Raw genomic sequence first — 19,633 nt, forward strand, 5'->3', positions numbered from 1 at the left:
TCAACATATGGAAATAAATAAATGTAATTCATCACATCAATAGATTTAAAGATAAAAATCATATGATCATCTCAATAGATGCTGAGAAAGCATTTGATAAAATACAGCATTCCTTCAATGTTCAAAATGCTTGAAAAACTAGTAACAACATTGTACAGGCTACCTATGCTGAGCCTCAGACCGTCTGCTAAATGGAGAAAAATTGAAAGTATTCCCTCTAAAAACTGGAACAAAACAGGGATGCTCTCTGTCACCACTTCTAATTAACATAGTTCTTGAAACTCTAGCCAGAAAAATCAGACAGATGAAAGAAATTAAAGGAATATAGATAGGAAAAGAAGAACTCAAGTTATCACTATTTGCAGATGATATGATTCTATACCTAAAAGACCCAAAACATTCCTCCAAAAATCTCCTAGAACTAATAAATGAATTCAGCAAAGTAGCTGGATATAAAATCAACACCCATAAATCAAAGGCATTTCTGTACGTCAGTGACAAATCCACTGAAAGTGAAACTAGGAAAACCACCCCACTTACAACAGTCTTAAAAATAAAATACTTGGGAATAAATTTAACAAAAGAGGTGAAACACCTCTACAATGAAAACCACAACACGCTAAAGAAAGAAATTAAAGAAGATCTTAGAAGATGGAAAGAGCTACCTTGTTCTTGGATAGGCAGAATTAATACTTCAAAATGAGCATACTACCAAAAGCACTATACAGATTCACTGCAATCCCAATCAAATTCCCAATGGCATTCCTTATAGAAATAGAAAAAGCAGTCATGAAATTCATCTAGAAAAATAAGAGACCCAGAATAGCCAAAGCAATCCTTAGCAAGAAGAATGAAGCTGGTGGCATTACTATTCCAGACCTAAAACTATACTACAGAGCAAAAGTAACTAAAACAGCATGGTATTGGCACCAAAATCGACCTATAGACTAATGGTACAGAATAGAGGACATCGAGTCTAACCCATATAACTTCAGTTATCTTATTTTAGGCAAAGGCACCAAAAATGTACATTGGAGAAAAGGTAGCCTCTTCAACAAATGGTACTGGGGAAACTGGAAATCCACATGTAACAAAATGAAATTAAACCCCTATCTCCCACTATGCACAAAACTCAACCCAAAGTGGATCAAGGACCTAGGAATTAAGCCAGAGACCCTGCGCCTAATAGAAGAAAAAGTAGGCCCAAGTATCCATCATGTCAGATTAGCCCAATTTTCTTAATAAAACTCCTGTAGTACAAGAATTAAAACTAAGAATCAATAAATGGGATGGATTCAAACTAAAAAGCTTCTTCTCAGCAAAATAAGAAGTGAGGTGAATAGAGAGCCTACAGAATGGAAGCAAATCTTTACCACAAGCACATCAGATACAGCACTAATCTCCAGGATATATAAAATACACAAAAACCTTAACACCAAAAAAAAAAAAAAAACAAATAACCCAATCAATAAATGGGCCAAGAGAGTAAACAGACACTTCTCAAAAGATGACATACAATCAATCAACAAACATATGAAAAAAATGTTCAACATCTCTAGCAATTAGAGAAATGCAAATCAAAACTACTCTAAGATATCATCTCACTCCAGTCAGAATGGCAGCTATTATGAAGACAAACAACATTAAGTGTTGACAAGGATGTGGGGGAAAAGGCATGCTTATAAATTGCTGGTGGGACTGCAAATTGGTGCAGCCAATCTGGAAAGCAGTATGGAGATTCCTTGGAAAACTTGGAATGGAACCACCATTCAACACAGCTATCCCAACTCCTTGGTTTATACCCAAAGGACTTAAAAACAGCATACCACAGGGACACAGCCATATCAATGTTTATAGCAGCACAATTCACAATAGCTAAATTATGGAACCAACCTAGATGCCCTTCAGTAGATGAGTGGATAAGGAAACAGTGGTATATATATATACAATGGAACATTACTCAGAATTGAAAGAGAATAAAATCATGGCATTTGCAGGTAAATGGATGAAGTTGGAGAATATTTTGCTAAGTAAAGCAAGTCAATCCCAAAAAACCAAAGGCCTAATGTCTTTTTTGATATGAGGATGCAGATGCATAATGGCGATTGATGGGGGGAGCATGGGAGGAATGGAGGAACTTTAGAGAAGGAAAAGGGAAGAGAGGGGAAGGGAGAGGACAAGTGGGTAGAAATGATGATGGAATGAGTTAGATATAATTACCCTAAGTACATGTATATGACACAAATGGTGTGAAAATACTTTGTGTACAATCAGTGTCTTGAAAAATTGTGCTCTATATTTGTAATATGAAATGAATTGCATTCTGCCATCATGTATAGCAAATCAGATTTTAAAAAAGAAACATAAGTAGTAATTGATTTAGGTGCTCTAATATAGAATACAAAATTGTGTAGTAAGGCTAAAATTGTATTTAAAATATAAAAAACAAAACTAAGTGCAATCCTGTTTAATTCTTGCTTTTATTTCTCCTGATTTATTAGGTTATTCTTTTTAATAAATATATGCATATAAAAATTACCAAACAAATATAAATAGTAGGCACTGTTGCCTTTATGATTTCATTTTTGTCTTTAACTTTCAAATAATATCAATAAACACATAAAACTTTAAAATGAAATAACAAAAACTTTAAATAAATGCAAAGACTTTAAAATAAAATGACCTTGTATGGTAGATAAAACTAACTGCATACCCTGTATCTATTTTCTTCCTACTTACACAAAACACTGTATTTCTAGCCCCTCACACATGAGTGGAAAATGAGGAGAAGCCTGAATTCCTGAGGGCTTTATAGAGTCATTGCACCAATAAATGCAAACCTCTAATCCTTTTTATTACATGAGGGAGGAAAATAGAAAAAAAGTGATTGCTTAGAGCTTTCTCTCATATACAGCCAAATGCAATCCTTAAATGATACATAGTGCTAAAATTAAATGTGAATAACTATACCACTGAAAGATATTTTCAAGATAATATACTCTATAATACCTTCAGAGGAGAAAAGTGATTCAAAAAAACAATAAAATAAAACTAGATGAAAGCTCTAAACTAATTGAGAGTAATTTTTCAAAATATTAAAATCAAGCCCATTTAATTGATCTAGTTTGAAAATAACATTTATTTTTGTCAAATAGTATTTTTAAATATTACATGTGTGCCCGTCAAAATTGAGTATCCAGGCTAGGGATACAGCTCAGTTGGTAGAGTGCTTGCCTTGAATGCATAAGACCCTGGGTTCAATCTCCAAAATCACACACACACACACACACACACACACAAAAACCCTAGTATCCATCCCTTTTGTCATCCATAAACAAGCCTACAATTTGAAGTTACTCAAAATTAGTATTCAAGAAAATTTACATTAATTTTATAAGTATGTCTGTATATGTTAGTCCTAAAGATGGAATGATCCATGACGATAAAGATTAAATTTACAAATAATGTAAATCCATACTCTCCCACAAAAACAAATAGTGTATGTCTTCTATCAACTTAAAAGGAATTTAAAATGTTTTATAAATAAACATCATGTCTGAATTTTACAAATATTGGTCTTTATATTGAATATTATGATTTAATATATTTTTTGTTCTTATATAATAAGAGATCTCTTACTGGATATAGGATTCTTGGAAACCAGTGCTTTTTGCTGAGTAGTTGAATAGATACTTCCATCATCAACTGTAGGCCAGATTCCTAATACCTGCTGTCCAGAAAAGCCTTCCTGGACTTAATTGTTTAAGAAAACCTAAATTCTTGTGCAGGGCATCTGCCCAGAGAATAGAAGGACTAGTTCCATTTATATTGAATTTAAGTTCTCTTTCTGCTTGGCCTATGCTGTTCTTTATATCCTAGTCCTTTTCTGAAGAGAAATACTACTTATCTGCCTCTAGGTCTACAGAGAAGCACACTTTATTCAAGAATAACACCAAGAAAAATTAGTTTATCAATATAAATGTTACAGAATCTCATTCTCAGGTAGCAGGAATAAATACACTATAAAATACTTTACCATGTTATATAAATATTAGGCTGTTGATACTTAATTTCTTGAGGATTATGGCTGCCTTATCAAAATCAGGTAGCCAGAATATTTTATATTCTGTAGGGAGTATTTTATACTTTATATTCTATAGGTATTATTGAAATTCTACCTGCAATTAAGAAAGGGCACTATAGTGAAAATGGTCTAGCAGCAATTTCTGAATGCCACAAGAGGGGGATATAACTCCACTATAATGCAGAAGGAGACAAAAACAAAAAAGCTACTTTTTCCATTAAAAATAAAAAAACAGAAAAAGAAAATGTTATTTTCTTGAACTTCCAAGACACAGAAATATGAGCATTTCTGAGTTGAAAGTAACAGGAACAAATAGCCTTATTTCTCCACAATTCATTATTTTTGAAAATGCAGAATTTCCCTGTAACTTTCATAATGAATTTCAGTTATTCAAAGAAAAGCAACCATAAATGCTCTCATTCTCATTCTCTGTATATCAACTTAGTACTCTACCTATAGCTCTTTAAAAAACTTTTTTTTTGTTATTTCTGATAAGCACTACAGCAAGGTATAGTAAATGCATGAAGACTTTTTATAGAGGGAGAGAATTTGGCTCCACTTATAGACTGTGTGAGCCTGATCAAATTCTTTCATCTGTTTAAGCTTATCATCACATGCATCAAAGGAAATAAGGTTAAACTTCACCTCATGCGGTTGTTGCAAGACTGAAAAAAGGGAAATTAAATTAATTTGCATACTGTATATGTTCAATTAAAGCTGCTGCTGCTGATGATAATGATATGTTAAATCCTACAAATTTCACAGAGTATTGCATTTGCATTTTCAATAGAAGTACCCTTGGCTTTTCACAGGATTTTTTTCTGAGTATTTCTGAAATAATAATTCAGAGTTTTGAGGAAAAGGCTATTTCTAAGCAGGCTCTGAATCCAACAAGGTCATGCTTCAGGATTCTGTACATTTTAAAGTATAGATTTGAATGACTAAAAAACAATGAATCTGTTTTGTAAAACACTTTACAAAACAGATAAACTTAAGTAATTTATTATGAATTAAAATTAACTCCCAAAGAGGCAACCAGAAAAGAAAGCAGATTGGTCAGCCCATTGAGGTTTCATGATCCTCATAAGGTAACTTTATGGGTTCTCTGATGGATTTGATATCTCTCTTTAATATATTTGCATATGTAATGTGTATATGTATATGTATGTACACAAATACATCGATGTGTATATGTGAGTACATGTGTTTGTATATTACAGAGGAACTAGAATGGACATGTTTTAGAAATGAAGAAGATATATTCTTTGTGTTAAATATTAGGCTTCTTCTGATTAGAAGGAATAGACATGCTCAGGTTCCCTGCTAGCCTGACTACTCAGATTCTTTTTCTTCTATTTTGCTTATCTGTACATACACCAGAATCTATGCTCTGCTTTCCAACAGGGAGAGTAAACTGATGGCCTGCAACTAGATTCTTTGGATGCAAGGAACAGTTCTCCTGAACAAAATATTTTATTTGGATCCTGTTGACAATCTTTAAAATTTTGTTTAGAATCTGTCTGGGGGAAAATATACATACTTTCCTACAGTTATTCTTTTTAACCATCTTTTACTCACCACAGGCATTCGTTCATAGACACGAATAGAAGATAGACTGTCTACAATAAAGCAAATATAAACAATTGATATTTTATCAGTTTTAACTCAACTTATAATACATATATATAATTGCTTTTGTACCTGAAGGATTCCCACGGAATTTTTCCATTTTCTCTTTAAGAGATGCAATTTGCTTTTCTAGTTGATCATTCATTTCTAGTTGTGTCTCATAACGGGTTTTCCATTCACTGCCTGAGGTGGGGGGAGATCAAGATTAGCCCACCAACTCTTATTTATTCACTCAAATAACATGAAACAGTTCAATATTTACCTGTTAAGATCTTTTTTAGTAATACAGATAAGTCCCATTAAAAAAACAACGCCAAATAATACTTTTTCAACTATTAAAAAGAACAGTTTGGGGTTGAAAAATGGCACTATGTTTGGTCCATCTGGTGCTGCTATAACACTGTGACTGGGTCATTTACAAAGAACAGAAATTATTTATCACAGTTGTGGAAGCAAGGAAGTCCAGGATCAAGGCATTGGTAAGGTTTCTTGTTCTGTGTCTTCATGTGACAGACAAGCAAGCTAACAAAATGTGGTGTGTGAAGCCTCTTTGGTCAGGGCCTTAATCCCACTAAAAAAAAAGAGGAGCCCTCATGGCCACATCCCCTCTTAAAGGCCCAGCTTCTCTGTATTATCACATTGGGTTTTGGAGAGACACGTTCAAACCACAGCACACCACATGGGTTTTAATAATTCAGTCATGTTTTTTCTAATCACTACAGTTATAATGATGGCAACAATGAAGTTATCTTAATTTGAAAAGACTGAAAAATGAAATATTTTTATCATGGAAAGGAAAAAGACTAATGTGGTACTCTACAAGGAACTAAGGATGCAAAAATAAAATAGACATTGTCCTTGCTATCATTCAGCAATAAAAATAGGAAGAAAAAAAAACACACTTAACTAGAACATTTGAAAAATTTTTCAATTAAGTGGATCAGGACATCTGATCTGAAAGAGAAATAAGGATGGGGAGACAGATACTCATCTATGCTTTTTGTTCTTTTTTATATCAACTTTATAATCCATTTGGAAGTTTTTAGCATTAAGTATATAGAATGAGGATCTAAATGAGCATTTCTTTCTCAATATTACACCAATTTTTCAAACAGAATTTATTGAATAATTCATCACTTTTCATTTAGCTTCCTTAAATTCCAATAAAACATCAGTGGTAATAGGCTCCTTGGCTCCAGTTTTCTACCCAGAAGCCCTTTCCCAAATGCAGCAGGCAGTCTGACATTTTTATTTTGTTTCGTTTTTGATGATAGGGAGAGAGAAAATAGTACTTAGAAAGTGATGCTAAAGGATTGTTATGGACTAAGTATTTATGTGCCTGCCCCCAAAATTCATATTAAAGCTCTGTCCTCCAATTTGACTGTATGTATTTGGAGAGAGAGTCTGTGAGGAGGTGATAAAGCTTAAATGAGGTCACAACATTGAGGTTATAATTCTGTAAGATTAGTATTATTAGATGAGAAACCAGAGAGTTAACTGACTCTGTTTGATTCTGCCATGTGAGTACATGGTAAGAAGATAGGTGTCTCCAAATCAGAAAGGAGTTCTCACCATCAATTGAACTGGCCAGCACCTTGATCTACTAATTCCCAGCCACAAGAACTATGAGAAAATTAATTTCTATCATTTAAGCCACTTAAGGTATTTTGTTATAGAGCCTGAATAGAATAATGCATTGATTATTTGGGGTCTGATTTCAGAGTATTGCACAGATTTTGTTTGTAATAATCTAGTCCCCCAATTCATAAATGAAAATGGTTTTGTACTTTTTTAAAGTAACTAAAAAACTAATTTGAAAGATTCAATTTTCAAAATTAAAAATAACCTGGTCCTAAATTTTATGGTATTGCATTATGGTTTTAATAAACTAGACTCTTTTCCTGTTACAGGATGGATTGTGTTCTAACCACTCTTTCACATCCAACATACCCTGCTCCATCACCTGCACACCAAATTCATATATTGAAGTCATACACCCAAGTACCTCTGAAAGTGTATTTAGAATCAGGATTTTTTAAGAGGCAATTAAGGCAAAATGAGGTCATACATGAGCCCTAATTCAATACAACAGATGTTTTTATAAAAGGAGATTAGGTTACAGACACAAAGGGAAGACTATGTGTGAACACATACAGAGCAGGTGGCCATCTACCAGCCAAGGAGAGAGTGCTTGAAGGGAACCAACCCCGCCAATATCTTGATTTGACTTCCAGCCACAAGAAGTGTCAGAAAATAAATGTCTGTGGTTTAACCTACCCATTTTTGGTCTATGAGAATCTGAAAAGACTAATTTTACTGTTCTGTTGATTCATTTTAAGTGTTAATGAATTTATTTTCTAAGTATCTCTTTCCACAGTTATTTCTGCCTATTTATTCATCCAATTAGTTTTAGAGTTAAATTTTTCAAGTTGCGGGTGGGGGGAACCTAGGTATTTTAATAAGATATACGTGATACCAGTAAGTTAATTTGGTGAGAATGAACCCATTTATAATATTTAGTTCTCCCATAGAGGAAAAAATTTCCCTCCTTATTAACATAATAATAATGAAGGGGCTGAGATTGTAGTTCAGCGGTGGAGCACTTGCCTAGCCCATGTGAGGCAGTGGGTTTGACCCTCAGCACCAAATAATGGTAAGTAAATAGAATAAAGGTTATAACTAAAAAATATTTTTTAAAAATAATGAAGAGGAGGGCTGGGGATGTGGCTCAAGCGGTATCGAGCTCGCCTGGCATGCGTGCGGCCCAGGTTCGATTCTCAGAACCACATACAAACAAAGATGTTGAGTCCGCCGATAACTAAAAAATAAATATTAAAATTCTCTCTCTTTCTCTCTCTGCCTCTCTCACTCTCTCTTTAAAAAAAAAAATAATGAAGAGGATAAACTCAATATATTAGTCCTCAAACAACCCTACAAGTTATGTTTATTTTTCACCAATTACATGTGAGGAAATTGAGACAAAGAGGGTTTTAAGTAATTTATTCAAAGTTATACATTTAAGTCCCACAGCTGTAATATTAAAGCCAGGGGCCACCTGATTCTAAAGTCAATGTTCTTTTTACAGGCTAACTCCTAGCATTTTCCCCACTCCACTAGAGATTCTGAGATGCTCAGGGTTTGAGCACATAAATGGGTGGTACATTTTTATTAATTTAGTTTTCTTTCCAATAGAAATCTTATATGTCTAATAAAAATAAATTGAGCTCATTAACTAAAACAAAGTTCACAAAGACTTCTTGTTTCTTATTTTCGCAGTGCTGGGAATCAAACCCAAGGCCTCACACTTGCTAGGCATGTGCTCACCGCTAAGCAGCATCCCCAGTCCACCTTTTTTGCTGTTTTTTGTGTCTCCCACTAACAAAGCTTAGAATTTCAACAAGGTATGGGCTAAGGGGAAAACTTACTTTTTCAATTTCTTTTTTCCCTCACGGTTTCTGTTTGGTATGAAATCTCTTGGGTAGAATAAGGTGAGAATTCTGATTTAACAATTATTCCTTTATAGTTATAGTCTTTTGTTGTCTCTTCATACAGGTTCTGCATAATTCTTGCCAAAGAAATGATCAGATATTTTGTGGACTATGTTGAAATTGTGATTGAGGTCATTTCAACACTATATTTTTAGCTTGTTATTGCTGAAACTTATTTTTTTTAAAAAATAAACATTTATTCTATTATTATATCCAACAATTTTTGGGGGGTGTATAAGAGATTAAACCCAGGGGCCACATCCCCAGCCCTTTTTTATATTTTATTTAGTCAGGGTTCTCACCGAGTTGCTAAGTGCCTCACTAAGTTGCTGAGAGTGGCTTTGAACTCCGTGATCTTCCTTCCTTAGCCTCTCAAGCCACTGGAATTACTGGCACATGCCATTGCATCAGGCTTTATCTAATCATTTTCTAAATATTTACTAAATATTTACTAGTTTTTAGTTGATCCTCTGGAAAATTCTGGATATTAAATTATGAAAATGGAAATCATAAAAGTCTATCTCTTCCTAATAGCTATCATTCATTTCTTTTTCACATTTTATTGTTTGACTAGAACTTTGAAATCACTAATACATTTGAATGATGGCAATAGGCATCTTCCTCCCAACCCAAGGAATGGAAATCTCTCTAATTTTTCATCATTAAGTATTATACCAGAAAAAAGCATTCTTTTCTTTGTTTTGAAATATGAAAGACAAATTGAGTTTCACAAAAAAAATTAGCATTTACTAAGTTTGAAAAAATGTTTGCTCTTTTAATATATTATGAAATGGCCAAAGGTACTTGGGGTTAGAAATCAGACTTGAGGTCCAAAGTGGAGATATGGATGTGTGTTGTCAGTATATGATGGTATTTAACCCTAGAAGACCAGAAATTGCCTAAGCACATATTGAAGAAATGTCAGAAGACGGAGACTGAGCCCTGAGGCATTCTTGAGTTTTTAGAAATGAAGAAATGACAAGTGACTAATAAGTAGGACAACCAAGAGAGTATGGTGTCCCAGAGGCCAAGTGAACAAAGGGCTTCAAGGACAAGTTGAGATCAGCTGATGAGATCATATAAGATGACTCAGCTGACATGGGAGTTAGCAAACTAGAAATCATTGGTAACCTGGACAAGAATAGTTACACAGTTGAGCAGGCAAAACTTCTGATTGGAATGAGTTAAAAAAAAAAAAATTAGACAAGCATGGATGTACTAGGCAAACCTGGCCTATTTCTATTCCCAGTTGTAAACCAAGGCTCAATTTTCTAGATGAAAAATTTAAAAATTAAAAAATCAAGGTGCAAATTTAAGCTTAAGAGGTAGAAAGAAGTGGAGGCTAAGTGGATGGAATTTGACACCAGCATGCCTGGATTGAAAATTTCAGAAATATTACTCATTACCTCTGTATTTTTCAGAAAGTCATTTAGGATCTCAGTTTTCTCATCTATAAAATGGGGTAATAATACTTTTTAAAAGGGTAGTTGAAAATTCATTTAGAGCACTACACAAATACTAGCTATTCTCACTGAAACAAACAAACAAACAAACAAAAAAAGGATCACCTCACTTGACAGAGTTCCTGGCCTTGATTAAGGGACAAGTGTTTTTGCTATTCATTTAAGACTTTAGTTTAGACTACTGAGGCAAAAGCTTTCCTACTCTTTGTGGCCATATCCTACTTCCTCTCCATAAGAACAGTTTATATTATGACTAGTGAGCAATATATTACTATTGGGCATAGGTACTGGACTCCGTACTGTATGTGTGAGCATGTCTTCTGTTTTTTCTCTAACTGGGTAGGTGAGTGTATTACCCTTGCCAATACAACTATTTGGTAGGTGAACTCAAAGTCTGCCCCCACAGAGCTAATTATACCTAAAGTACAGATAGATATATAATGCTACTTCAGCCTTGGTGTAGTATTCTCCAAGCAAGCTTTAACAGAGTATTAGATTCTCATAGAAAGCAGCATTTTATTTCTCAATTAGCTACTAATCTCTTTTTGTTCATGGCTTCTTAGTATAAGAAAGAAGTACAAATGAATTTAAGAACCAAAGCACACCCCCATAATTCTAATAAACTCCTTACTCTGTTTAGTTTAAGCACTGCTTCCTCTGTAAAGGCTGTCTTTATACCTTCACTAAAATTGTGCTAGATTCTCTTTCTCTAAGATCCTGTTTCTCTATTTGCAGAACATATATCACTTCTCATAATCATATTTTAGTTTGTCACCTTCTCCCAATAGTCACTGCACCTCTTTAAAATAGGGAAAATAAAGGTCTTCCAACGTGTTGATATATGAATCTCAATTACTATTTGTGGAATTAATAAATATCTGGCATACATTATAAATTTTAAGGATATGTGGTTATGTGTACATATATATAATACACACACACACACACACACACCCCTACACACAAAAATTCTTCCAACACAAACAGATAAATCTTAGGATCAGGATTTTACAGTTAAACTGAAGATCCAGTAGTTAATATATGAAGGGTATGACATAAATTGAACAGAATATTTATGATATTTTATTATTTACAAAGGAAACAGTATATTGATGTCATATAAGAAAAGTTTTGTGAAATAACATTTTTGAATAATTATGTAGTAATGGTTTGACATTCTGAAGTATCAGTTTTAAAGCTTTTGTTATAAATTATTATTAATGCCACCAGAGAGTAATACTGAAATCTTGGTACTATTATTCAATATATGTAATTTAATGTACCATAGGTATCTTGGTAAAATGAACAATAATTATACAAGAGAGATATATATATATAAATATTTACGTATATACCTTCATTGTCAGTATTGGGTTTGGCTTCCATTTCTGCTATCTTGTGTCTTAATTCAAACACTGAGAGTTGCACTATATCCCTGTTATTAAAAATATTTTGTTAATTATGATTCAATTAAAAATAACATGGGAAAACTAATACATGTAACCCCCAGTACTTTAGGAATAATTTCTTATGAAATATTATTTATTTATTGAATATCATTAAACATTATTTATTGAACACATGGTTGAGTATCAAGAATCAGACAAATACAAGCTTCTGATTAATAAGGTCCAGAAAGGATTAAATATGCACTAAGGCTCAAAGCTCCCAGGTAATCACTGGGAAGCCAATTACCCTTAAATATGATCCCAAAGAAATTGATTACTGAGTTTCTCAGAACACTGTAAAATAAGAGTTGCAAATTATTACAGACAGGAAGAGCTAACAAGGGCAGCAGGCAACAAGTGTCAACCTGAAAAAAAGAAAAAAGAAACACTAATAAAACACACACATGTACGTACACACACACACACACACACACACACTTTCTTTAAAAAAGCATTCGTAAATATTTCTGAATGCCCTTTGTATTTAAGGCATTTTGTTAAAGACAGTACAATGAGCAATATCAACAGCAGCAGCTCAATTCCACTTGAATGCTTACCTGGAATGCACTAGCCAGTGCTAAACATTTCACACATTTCATTCCATCCTGGCAACAACAATAGGAAGTGTAACTATTTATATAACACTCTTAAGAGAAAGCTGAGGCTTAAGCAAGTTAGTTAACTTAAATAAGGTCCTATAGTTATTGAGTAATAAGAGCCGAGATTTAAATTTATGCAGAATTCCTCTAAATTCTTGCTCTGAACCCTTGCTGCCTCAGAGAAGGCAGAACCTGATCCTCAGAATGTTTATCATTTGGTTCAAGATTTAAAAAATAAGTAATAAATTAATTAGTAGTGTGACTGGAGTTATAATAGAGGAAAGCACAGGATGCTATGGGACCCACAGAAAAGTCAATTCTCATGGGGCCTGTGGGTGTGATAAGATTATCTTTTTAAAAATAGCATAGTCAGTTTTAACAAGAAATACTAATATTGTTCTAAAAAGCATAGGAGAGGCTGCTTACTCTGGAGACAGCACACATTCTCCCTTGAATGTGTTATCTATCTTGCTAAATAAACCTGTCTATGCCTTTGTTACAAGAAATGAAAAAGCATCTGAGAAACTGGAGATGAACATGCTTTCAATAGTGCCTTTGCCTACCATTGGCAAGGTCCTGAGTTCAATCCTCAGCATTGCACAAAGAAAGAGAAAAAGAAAGCATAGGAAGAAGGCCCGATTTTTACAAAAAGTTACCATTTCTTAAGTTCTTCTAAAGGATGAAATATTAAATAAATTCCTTGGGATTTTAAACTGAAAAACCCGAATTCAGTAGAACATAAAAAACAAAGACCTATTTTAAAATTACAACATATGTACCAAATACACTTGGGGGGAAGTGTTGTTGGTGGTGTTTTCTGTTTTTGTTGTTCTTGCTTTATTGTTTTTTTTTTTTTTTTTTTTTGTACCAGGGGTGCAATTTTTTTGGATACAGGGTCTCACTAAATTTGTTTAGGGCCTCCTAAATTGCTGAGGTTAGCTTTGAACTTGCGATCCTCCTGCCTCGGCCTCCCCAGAATTTATAATTGCTGGTGTGCGCCACCGCGCGGGGCCACTTAGTTTTAACCATAAGAAAGTGCAACCTGCATGCCGATAGGCATAACTAATCAAAAGGCAAATCAACCTCTAGCACAGAACACTGTTAGGGGAAGTCGTCTGACGTGCCCTCTATTAATCCCGACGCTGTCCTTCAGCAACCTTGACGGCTTCGGTCTGAAGCAAACGGACCGAGGGCCGCCCCGGGAGGCCTGGGGTCGCGCACCTGCCCCTCACGGGCGCGGGAGGCCGCGCGCCGCCGACTCACTTCTGGTAGATTTCTTCCAGCAACTCCAGTTTAAGGCGGTCGGTGCTCACACCGTCGAAGTTTTCGCCTCTTCCCTCCCCCATAGCGAGAGGTCAGAGAGCTCCCACGCCCTTCGACTCGGCACTGCTTAGAGTATAAAACCTGGAAGGGGCATCCCCAAGCTGGGAAAGAAAAAGCGTCCCCAGGAGCGGTCGCCATGGCGAAACGCCTCACAGTCACCCTCTCCCGCCCACTGCGCCGCGTCACGCGTGACGTCATAGGGCGTCGCCCGCATCGCCTTCCCAGTGGGGCGCCGAAGGGGGCGGGAATTGAGGGAGGCGGAGTTTGCAATGTTGGGTTCTGTTGGGAGCAGCCCTGTGGCTAGACTGGGGGCCCCATTCCTCCCCAACTCCCGCCTCGTTCTGGAGGCCAAGAAGGATGTGCGCCGGCTACACAGCTGAGTGGGAGGGGCTCCAGAACACCCCCCTCCTTCTTCTTACCTCCTTTTGGCCTTGCTTGCTTTCCTAAACACTGCGCAGTGCCTCAGGTTTCTTTATTCCTGGGCCTTGTTAGAGAATGCTGGGTCAAAAGTGGCCGCACCTTTCTTTGCTTCAGTTGGACGCGCATCAGAGGTTCTGGTTAGGGGTGACCCAGGAGGAGCAGACCTTGAAAAGGTACCCCCTGAAAAGAGTTTTAAACCTCATTCCGGGATGCTCTTGTCTTGAAGTTTAGGCAAATCTGAGGAATGTCCACTGCAACTTGAAATTTCATTATATATGTTAATTACATATTTTGCGTTCTGCTCGAGATACATCTGTGTTTCAATATCTTCTCCCTGTCCCCATCATTGACAGGTACACTGGCTACTTTGATTCGAATATGGCTTTTCCCCCCTCAAAATTCATGTCGGAATTATGAGATATTAAAGAGAAGAGAGCAGGGGACCTTCATGAAGTGATTAAAGCTGTGCCCACATGAGAGGAATAATCCATTCATGATTAATGGGTTGGTTAATGGCTTATCTCCAGAGACGGTCTGCTATGAAAGCCCCTTTGACTAGGACTTTCTCATACTCCCTGACTCTGGACAGTGATATCCTACACTACTACATTGGGACTTCTTGCTGGAAGGCCAACACCTTATGTTGCCCCTCGAGCTTGGAGCAAGAACCGTGAACCAAACCCTCTTCTTAACTTACCCAGTGTGTATTTATTATGGTTTGGATATGAAGTGTTCCCCAAAAGCTTCTGTGTCGCTGCAGGAATATTCAGAGTTGAAATGATCAGATTATGAGAGCTGTAAACTAATCAGTCCATCTTAGCTTGAATGAACTAACTGGGTAGTGACTGTAGACAGGTAGGATTTAGTTGGAGAAGGTGGATCAATGTGGGCCTGCCCTAGAAAGGTTCATCTTCCCTGCAGCCTATCTGCTTCCTGGCTTCCACGAATGCAGCAGCGCCCCTCCACCACACCCTGCCTCCATGATGTTCTGCTCACCTTAGCCTCAAAGCAATGGACTCTAAAAACCATGGACTAAACCACAAGCTAAAGTAAACTGTTTCTCCTCATTTTTTTTTTTTTTTGTTGTTGTTGTTGTTGTTGTTGGGTATTTTGGTCACAGCAAGGAAAAGCTAACACAATGATATTAGCTATACAAAATGGACTAAGACAAGTAATGACCTTTACTTTCTAATTTTGGTACATTTTCCTGAATCGATTTGAGAAGCTTAAGCACAGGAACGTTTTTTTGGTAGAAATCAGCACAAATGTTGTATCTGGTAAAGATTTTCTTTATTCTCTTTCTTCTCAAAAGTCTGAGGAGTGGCGCTAAATAGAGGTCAGTAAATATGTTAAATCCTATAAATAGAAAGTCTTTCAAAGGTATAAAAGCATAAAAATCATATATGTTTAAGGTGTATTTTAATTGGTTGCTGTTTACCAACAAATTTTCAGAAACTGACAACATATTATTGGAAAAATATTAAAAGACTGACTGCAATAGGGTCCTATGGATGCTGTACTTTAAAGTACTGTTCATATAAAATAAAAATTAGAATGATTTGCAAGATAGATGTTGGAGCTAAGGAAAAGTCTTCTGTTAAAACAAGGGTTTCTAAAGAAAAGAGATTTTTAGAACTTTTGAAAATCTCTGTACTAGGAAAAGTTTTAAGCTTGGAAACAGTTTGGAATTGAACTGCTTGAAAAACACACAAACATAGTAACACATTACTGGTAGTGTGCTTAATGTTCAAAAGCACTACCCAGACTTGTAGGCCAGAGATAACTTGAAGCATTTTGAGCATAAGTTCAACTAAAAACAATTGAGTTTTTGTGAACAAAGTTAAGATGCTAAATATATTGTTTTCAAAGAATCTATGAAAAAGAGAAGTGTAATATGACTTTCTCGTGTGTGTTTTTTTACTGGGTATACAACCCAGAGCCTTACACAGTTAGGTGTACACTACCACTGAGCTATATCCGCAACCCAAGAAGTATAATATGAATTCATGTTAATCTCCTCTTAAAGATACTTACCAGTCTTCTCTCCATCTTGGTGACTTCCTCCCTTCTTCCCAGCCAGAGTTGTTAATTTTTTTCTCTTTTTTAAACAGATGAGCAGAAGTAAGAATTGAGCTGGGAATAGGTGAAAAGCTAGTCAAATGTTATATATTCTTTCAAATCTTTCTTATGCACACTTTACCTACAGATTCTGTGGTATCAAAGCTAAGAACTGATGTTTTTGTTTGATTTCCTCTGTAGAACCCCATTTCTCCTTTAGGCCAGGAAGGTCAAGAATCCTTTCCTTCTATAATGCTACTTCCAAATCATATTCTTCTGCCTGAATGTAAAATACCTGCCTTTTTAGTCCTCATGCCTCCTCTGCATAACAAAATATACTCTTCCTCCTGGCTTCACTCACAGACTTCATAGTCACTGTGTATATACTAAGACAACCAAGGTTCTTTTCCTTATAAGTCTTGCCGTATTCCTAGCTGACTGGACTTCCAATCCCATCCTGCAATCTCATCTTTCAATTCACAACTCTTATCACTTGTATTTCTACTTCTCTTCCACAGCCATATTCTCAATCTTGTCATCACTGACAGTGGCTATACCTCGACATTCTCTCCCAATTCCTTTTAACCCCCAACTACACAACAGAATCCCCCCCCACACACACTTTTCCATTAAAGGTATCATGCAGAGTATTTTTAAACATGCAAATTCTAGGACCCTTTCCTATATATCAGGGGTCCTAGATTGAGCTGGTTACCAAAATCAGTCTTATAAATTTGAACAGTATATTTGGAAGTGGTGATAGACAACACTTTTCCCCACTAGTAACTGTTATCTCCAGTGAATAGCCTCCAAGGTGATCAGGCTGTTTCTTTACATATGACAGACCTTTGATAAGGTATAGTTAAGATATTATTTCATACTCTATTTTTGTATCTGACTTCTTATTTATCTTCCTGAATCTTTTAGATATATTGTGAATAGAAGTGTATGTGTGATGTCTTTAGATAAAAATGTTTTCAGAAATCAATGAAGTGTTCTCTTTCAAGTATTTGTTGCTAAAGTAAATACAAAATTGGAAAATCCACTGGAAGTCTGTTTAGACAAGTACCTATTTAGTATGGTCAGAAAAGACCAGTGAAAGTCCTTTGAGCATAGCATTATCTATCAGATTTACTTGAGAAGTAGAATATAAAATGATGTCTGGCTAACAAATCTTATATCTGGCTGAATGTCAAGCAGAGCACCATCCTCCAGTTATTGATTCTACAAACATTTCTGCTCATTGCATCTTGGCACCAGTCAGCAAGGAAAACACAACAAACACTGGATGGCACAACATAAGTTACACAGAAACAGAGCAAGTTTAGCTCCAATAGTGTGTATGGATTCTTCATGGCTAGTGGGTTCCCAGTCAGCCACAGCAGGAAAGTGCGCCTACATGCACTTCTCTTGTGCTGTTGTGAAACAACCCTGACTCCTTCCTCCAGAGATTATGAAACACGGAAAAATGGGGTACCTGAGGGCCATGGATGCATGATGAGGCAGATCAAAGCAATAGTCATCCAGTCTGAAAACAAGGAAAGGTGTTTCCACACAAGGTCTAGGCAGTGTGGTCTCTCTTTTTTCCCTCTTTAATAAGTGTTCCAGACTCGAGGCCTATTCTGATGTGGCTGGGGCAGGGTGTGGGGAATGTGAAAAGATTGTACATATGAAACTGCCTTTCCCAAAGCTTGCTTAGCTTTCCCTAAAATACCTATAGACAGGGAAGCTCACACTGTAACAAAAATCTAGAACTGATGAATTATTGCTAGTATCTTAGGAAAATTTATACCATTAAGCCAATTGTAATTTAATTTAAAAAAATGGCAACATTGTTAAGCAGCTAGTATCAGAGGAACTCTGTAAGGGCCACTTGTCTTTCTGTATCTATGTTAATGAAAGACCAGAAGACTGACCTATCATTCTACATAGGTCCTTCATTTTTGAAGCTAATATATGATCTCATCTTTCTACCAATTAATACCATTCTCTTTGATCGTGAGCAAGTTATTTAACCTCTCTATAACCTCAGTTTCCTATTCTATAAAAAGAAATATCTTAATTTTTCTAGTGCTCAGAATCATGCACATTATTTTTATATTATATCTGTTGAATCTCAACAATTCAAGCAAAGATAGGCAAAAGGTCTTAGGTCTGTTTGTGCTATTAACAAAATGCTCGAGACTGAGTAATATGTAAAAGATCAAACATTTCTTTCTCACAATTCTAGAGGCTGGAAGCCCAAGATCAAGATATTGGATGATCCAGTGTCTAGGAAGAGCCTGTTCTCTGCTTCCAAAGAGGCACCCTGTTGTGTCATTACATGGTAAAAGTATGGAGGGTGAAAGAGACAAATGGGGTGTATGCACATGGTAGAAGGCAGAATGCCAAAAAATGGCCTTGCTAGTTCCAGCCCTTTTATAAGGCACTAATCACACTAATGAGGGAAAAGACCTCATGGCTTAATCACCTCCTAAAGGCCCTGATTGTTAATATTGTTGCATTGGAGATTAAGTTTCAACATGAATTTGGGAGGAGACACAAACATTTAAACTATAGAAAGCCTCTAGACAATGAAAACTGGGCTAAAAAGTTGTGATGATTAATTTTTATGGACCATGGAGTACCCAGATATTTGGATGCTTTGAGAGGGTATGATGTACAAAATAGGTATTCGGTGTTCGTCTGTGGTTCCTGGCAGAGCTCCAGTGCTTTGGAATTTTCAAAGGAGTTTTTTTGATTATTCATAGTAATCCTTTTTCAACCATGTCTGATTTTATGAAAGATGAGTGTTGGCTGCCAAAGGAATCACTCAGGTAGTTAGAAGTTTGGATCTTTCACCTCTATATCTCTCTCCCAACTCTGACCTCTAAGAGGATGGGAGAGTGCTGGGATTCATTAATTACCAATAGTCAATGACTTAATTATGCCTATATAATGGGGCCTCTGTAAAACTCCTGAATAAGAGTTCAGAGAGCTTTTGGATTGGTAAATGCATTATACCTGGAGGGTGGTGTGGCCCAACTCCTTGGGGACAGAAGGTCCATTTTCTTTGCTCTAAGATGGAGGTCAGCACACTTTTTCTATAAAGGTTTAGATAGTAAATATTTTAGGCTTGTGG

The 19,633-nt window shown here is 35.9% G+C and overlaps 1 protein-coding gene across 3 annotated transcripts in view; it reads right to left on the reverse strand.

Moving 5' to 3' along the window:
• Ccdc169 (coiled-coil domain containing 169) overlaps window positions 1-14,183 on the reverse strand; it is a 48,664-nt gene extending 34,481 nt beyond the window's left edge. For 2 of the 3 annotated variants that reach the window (XM_026395130.2, XM_026395129.2), the window contains exons 1-4: window positions 13,975-14,183; window positions 12,020-12,099; window positions 5,786-5,896; window positions 5,663-5,703 (exon numbers count right to left, since the gene is read on the reverse strand). In XM_026395130.2, coding sequence (XP_026250915.1) covers window positions 5,663-5,703; window positions 5,786-5,896; window positions 12,020-12,099; window positions 13,975-14,057 — 315 coding nt within the window. In that variant the 5' untranslated portion in view covers window positions 14,058-14,183. The remainder of the gene's footprint in view (window positions 1-5,662; window positions 5,704-5,785; window positions 5,897-12,019; window positions 12,100-13,974) is intronic. The other variant, XM_026395131.2, reaches the window with a different exon arrangement.
• Between the last annotated feature and the right edge of the window lie 5,450 nt (window positions 14,184-19,633).

This window comes from Urocitellus parryii, chromosome 2 (genome assembly GCF_045843805.1).
Source record: "Urocitellus parryii isolate mUroPar1 chromosome 2, mUroPar1.hap1, whole genome shotgun sequence".
NCBI lineage: Eukaryota > Metazoa > Chordata > Mammalia > Rodentia > Sciuridae > Urocitellus > Urocitellus parryii.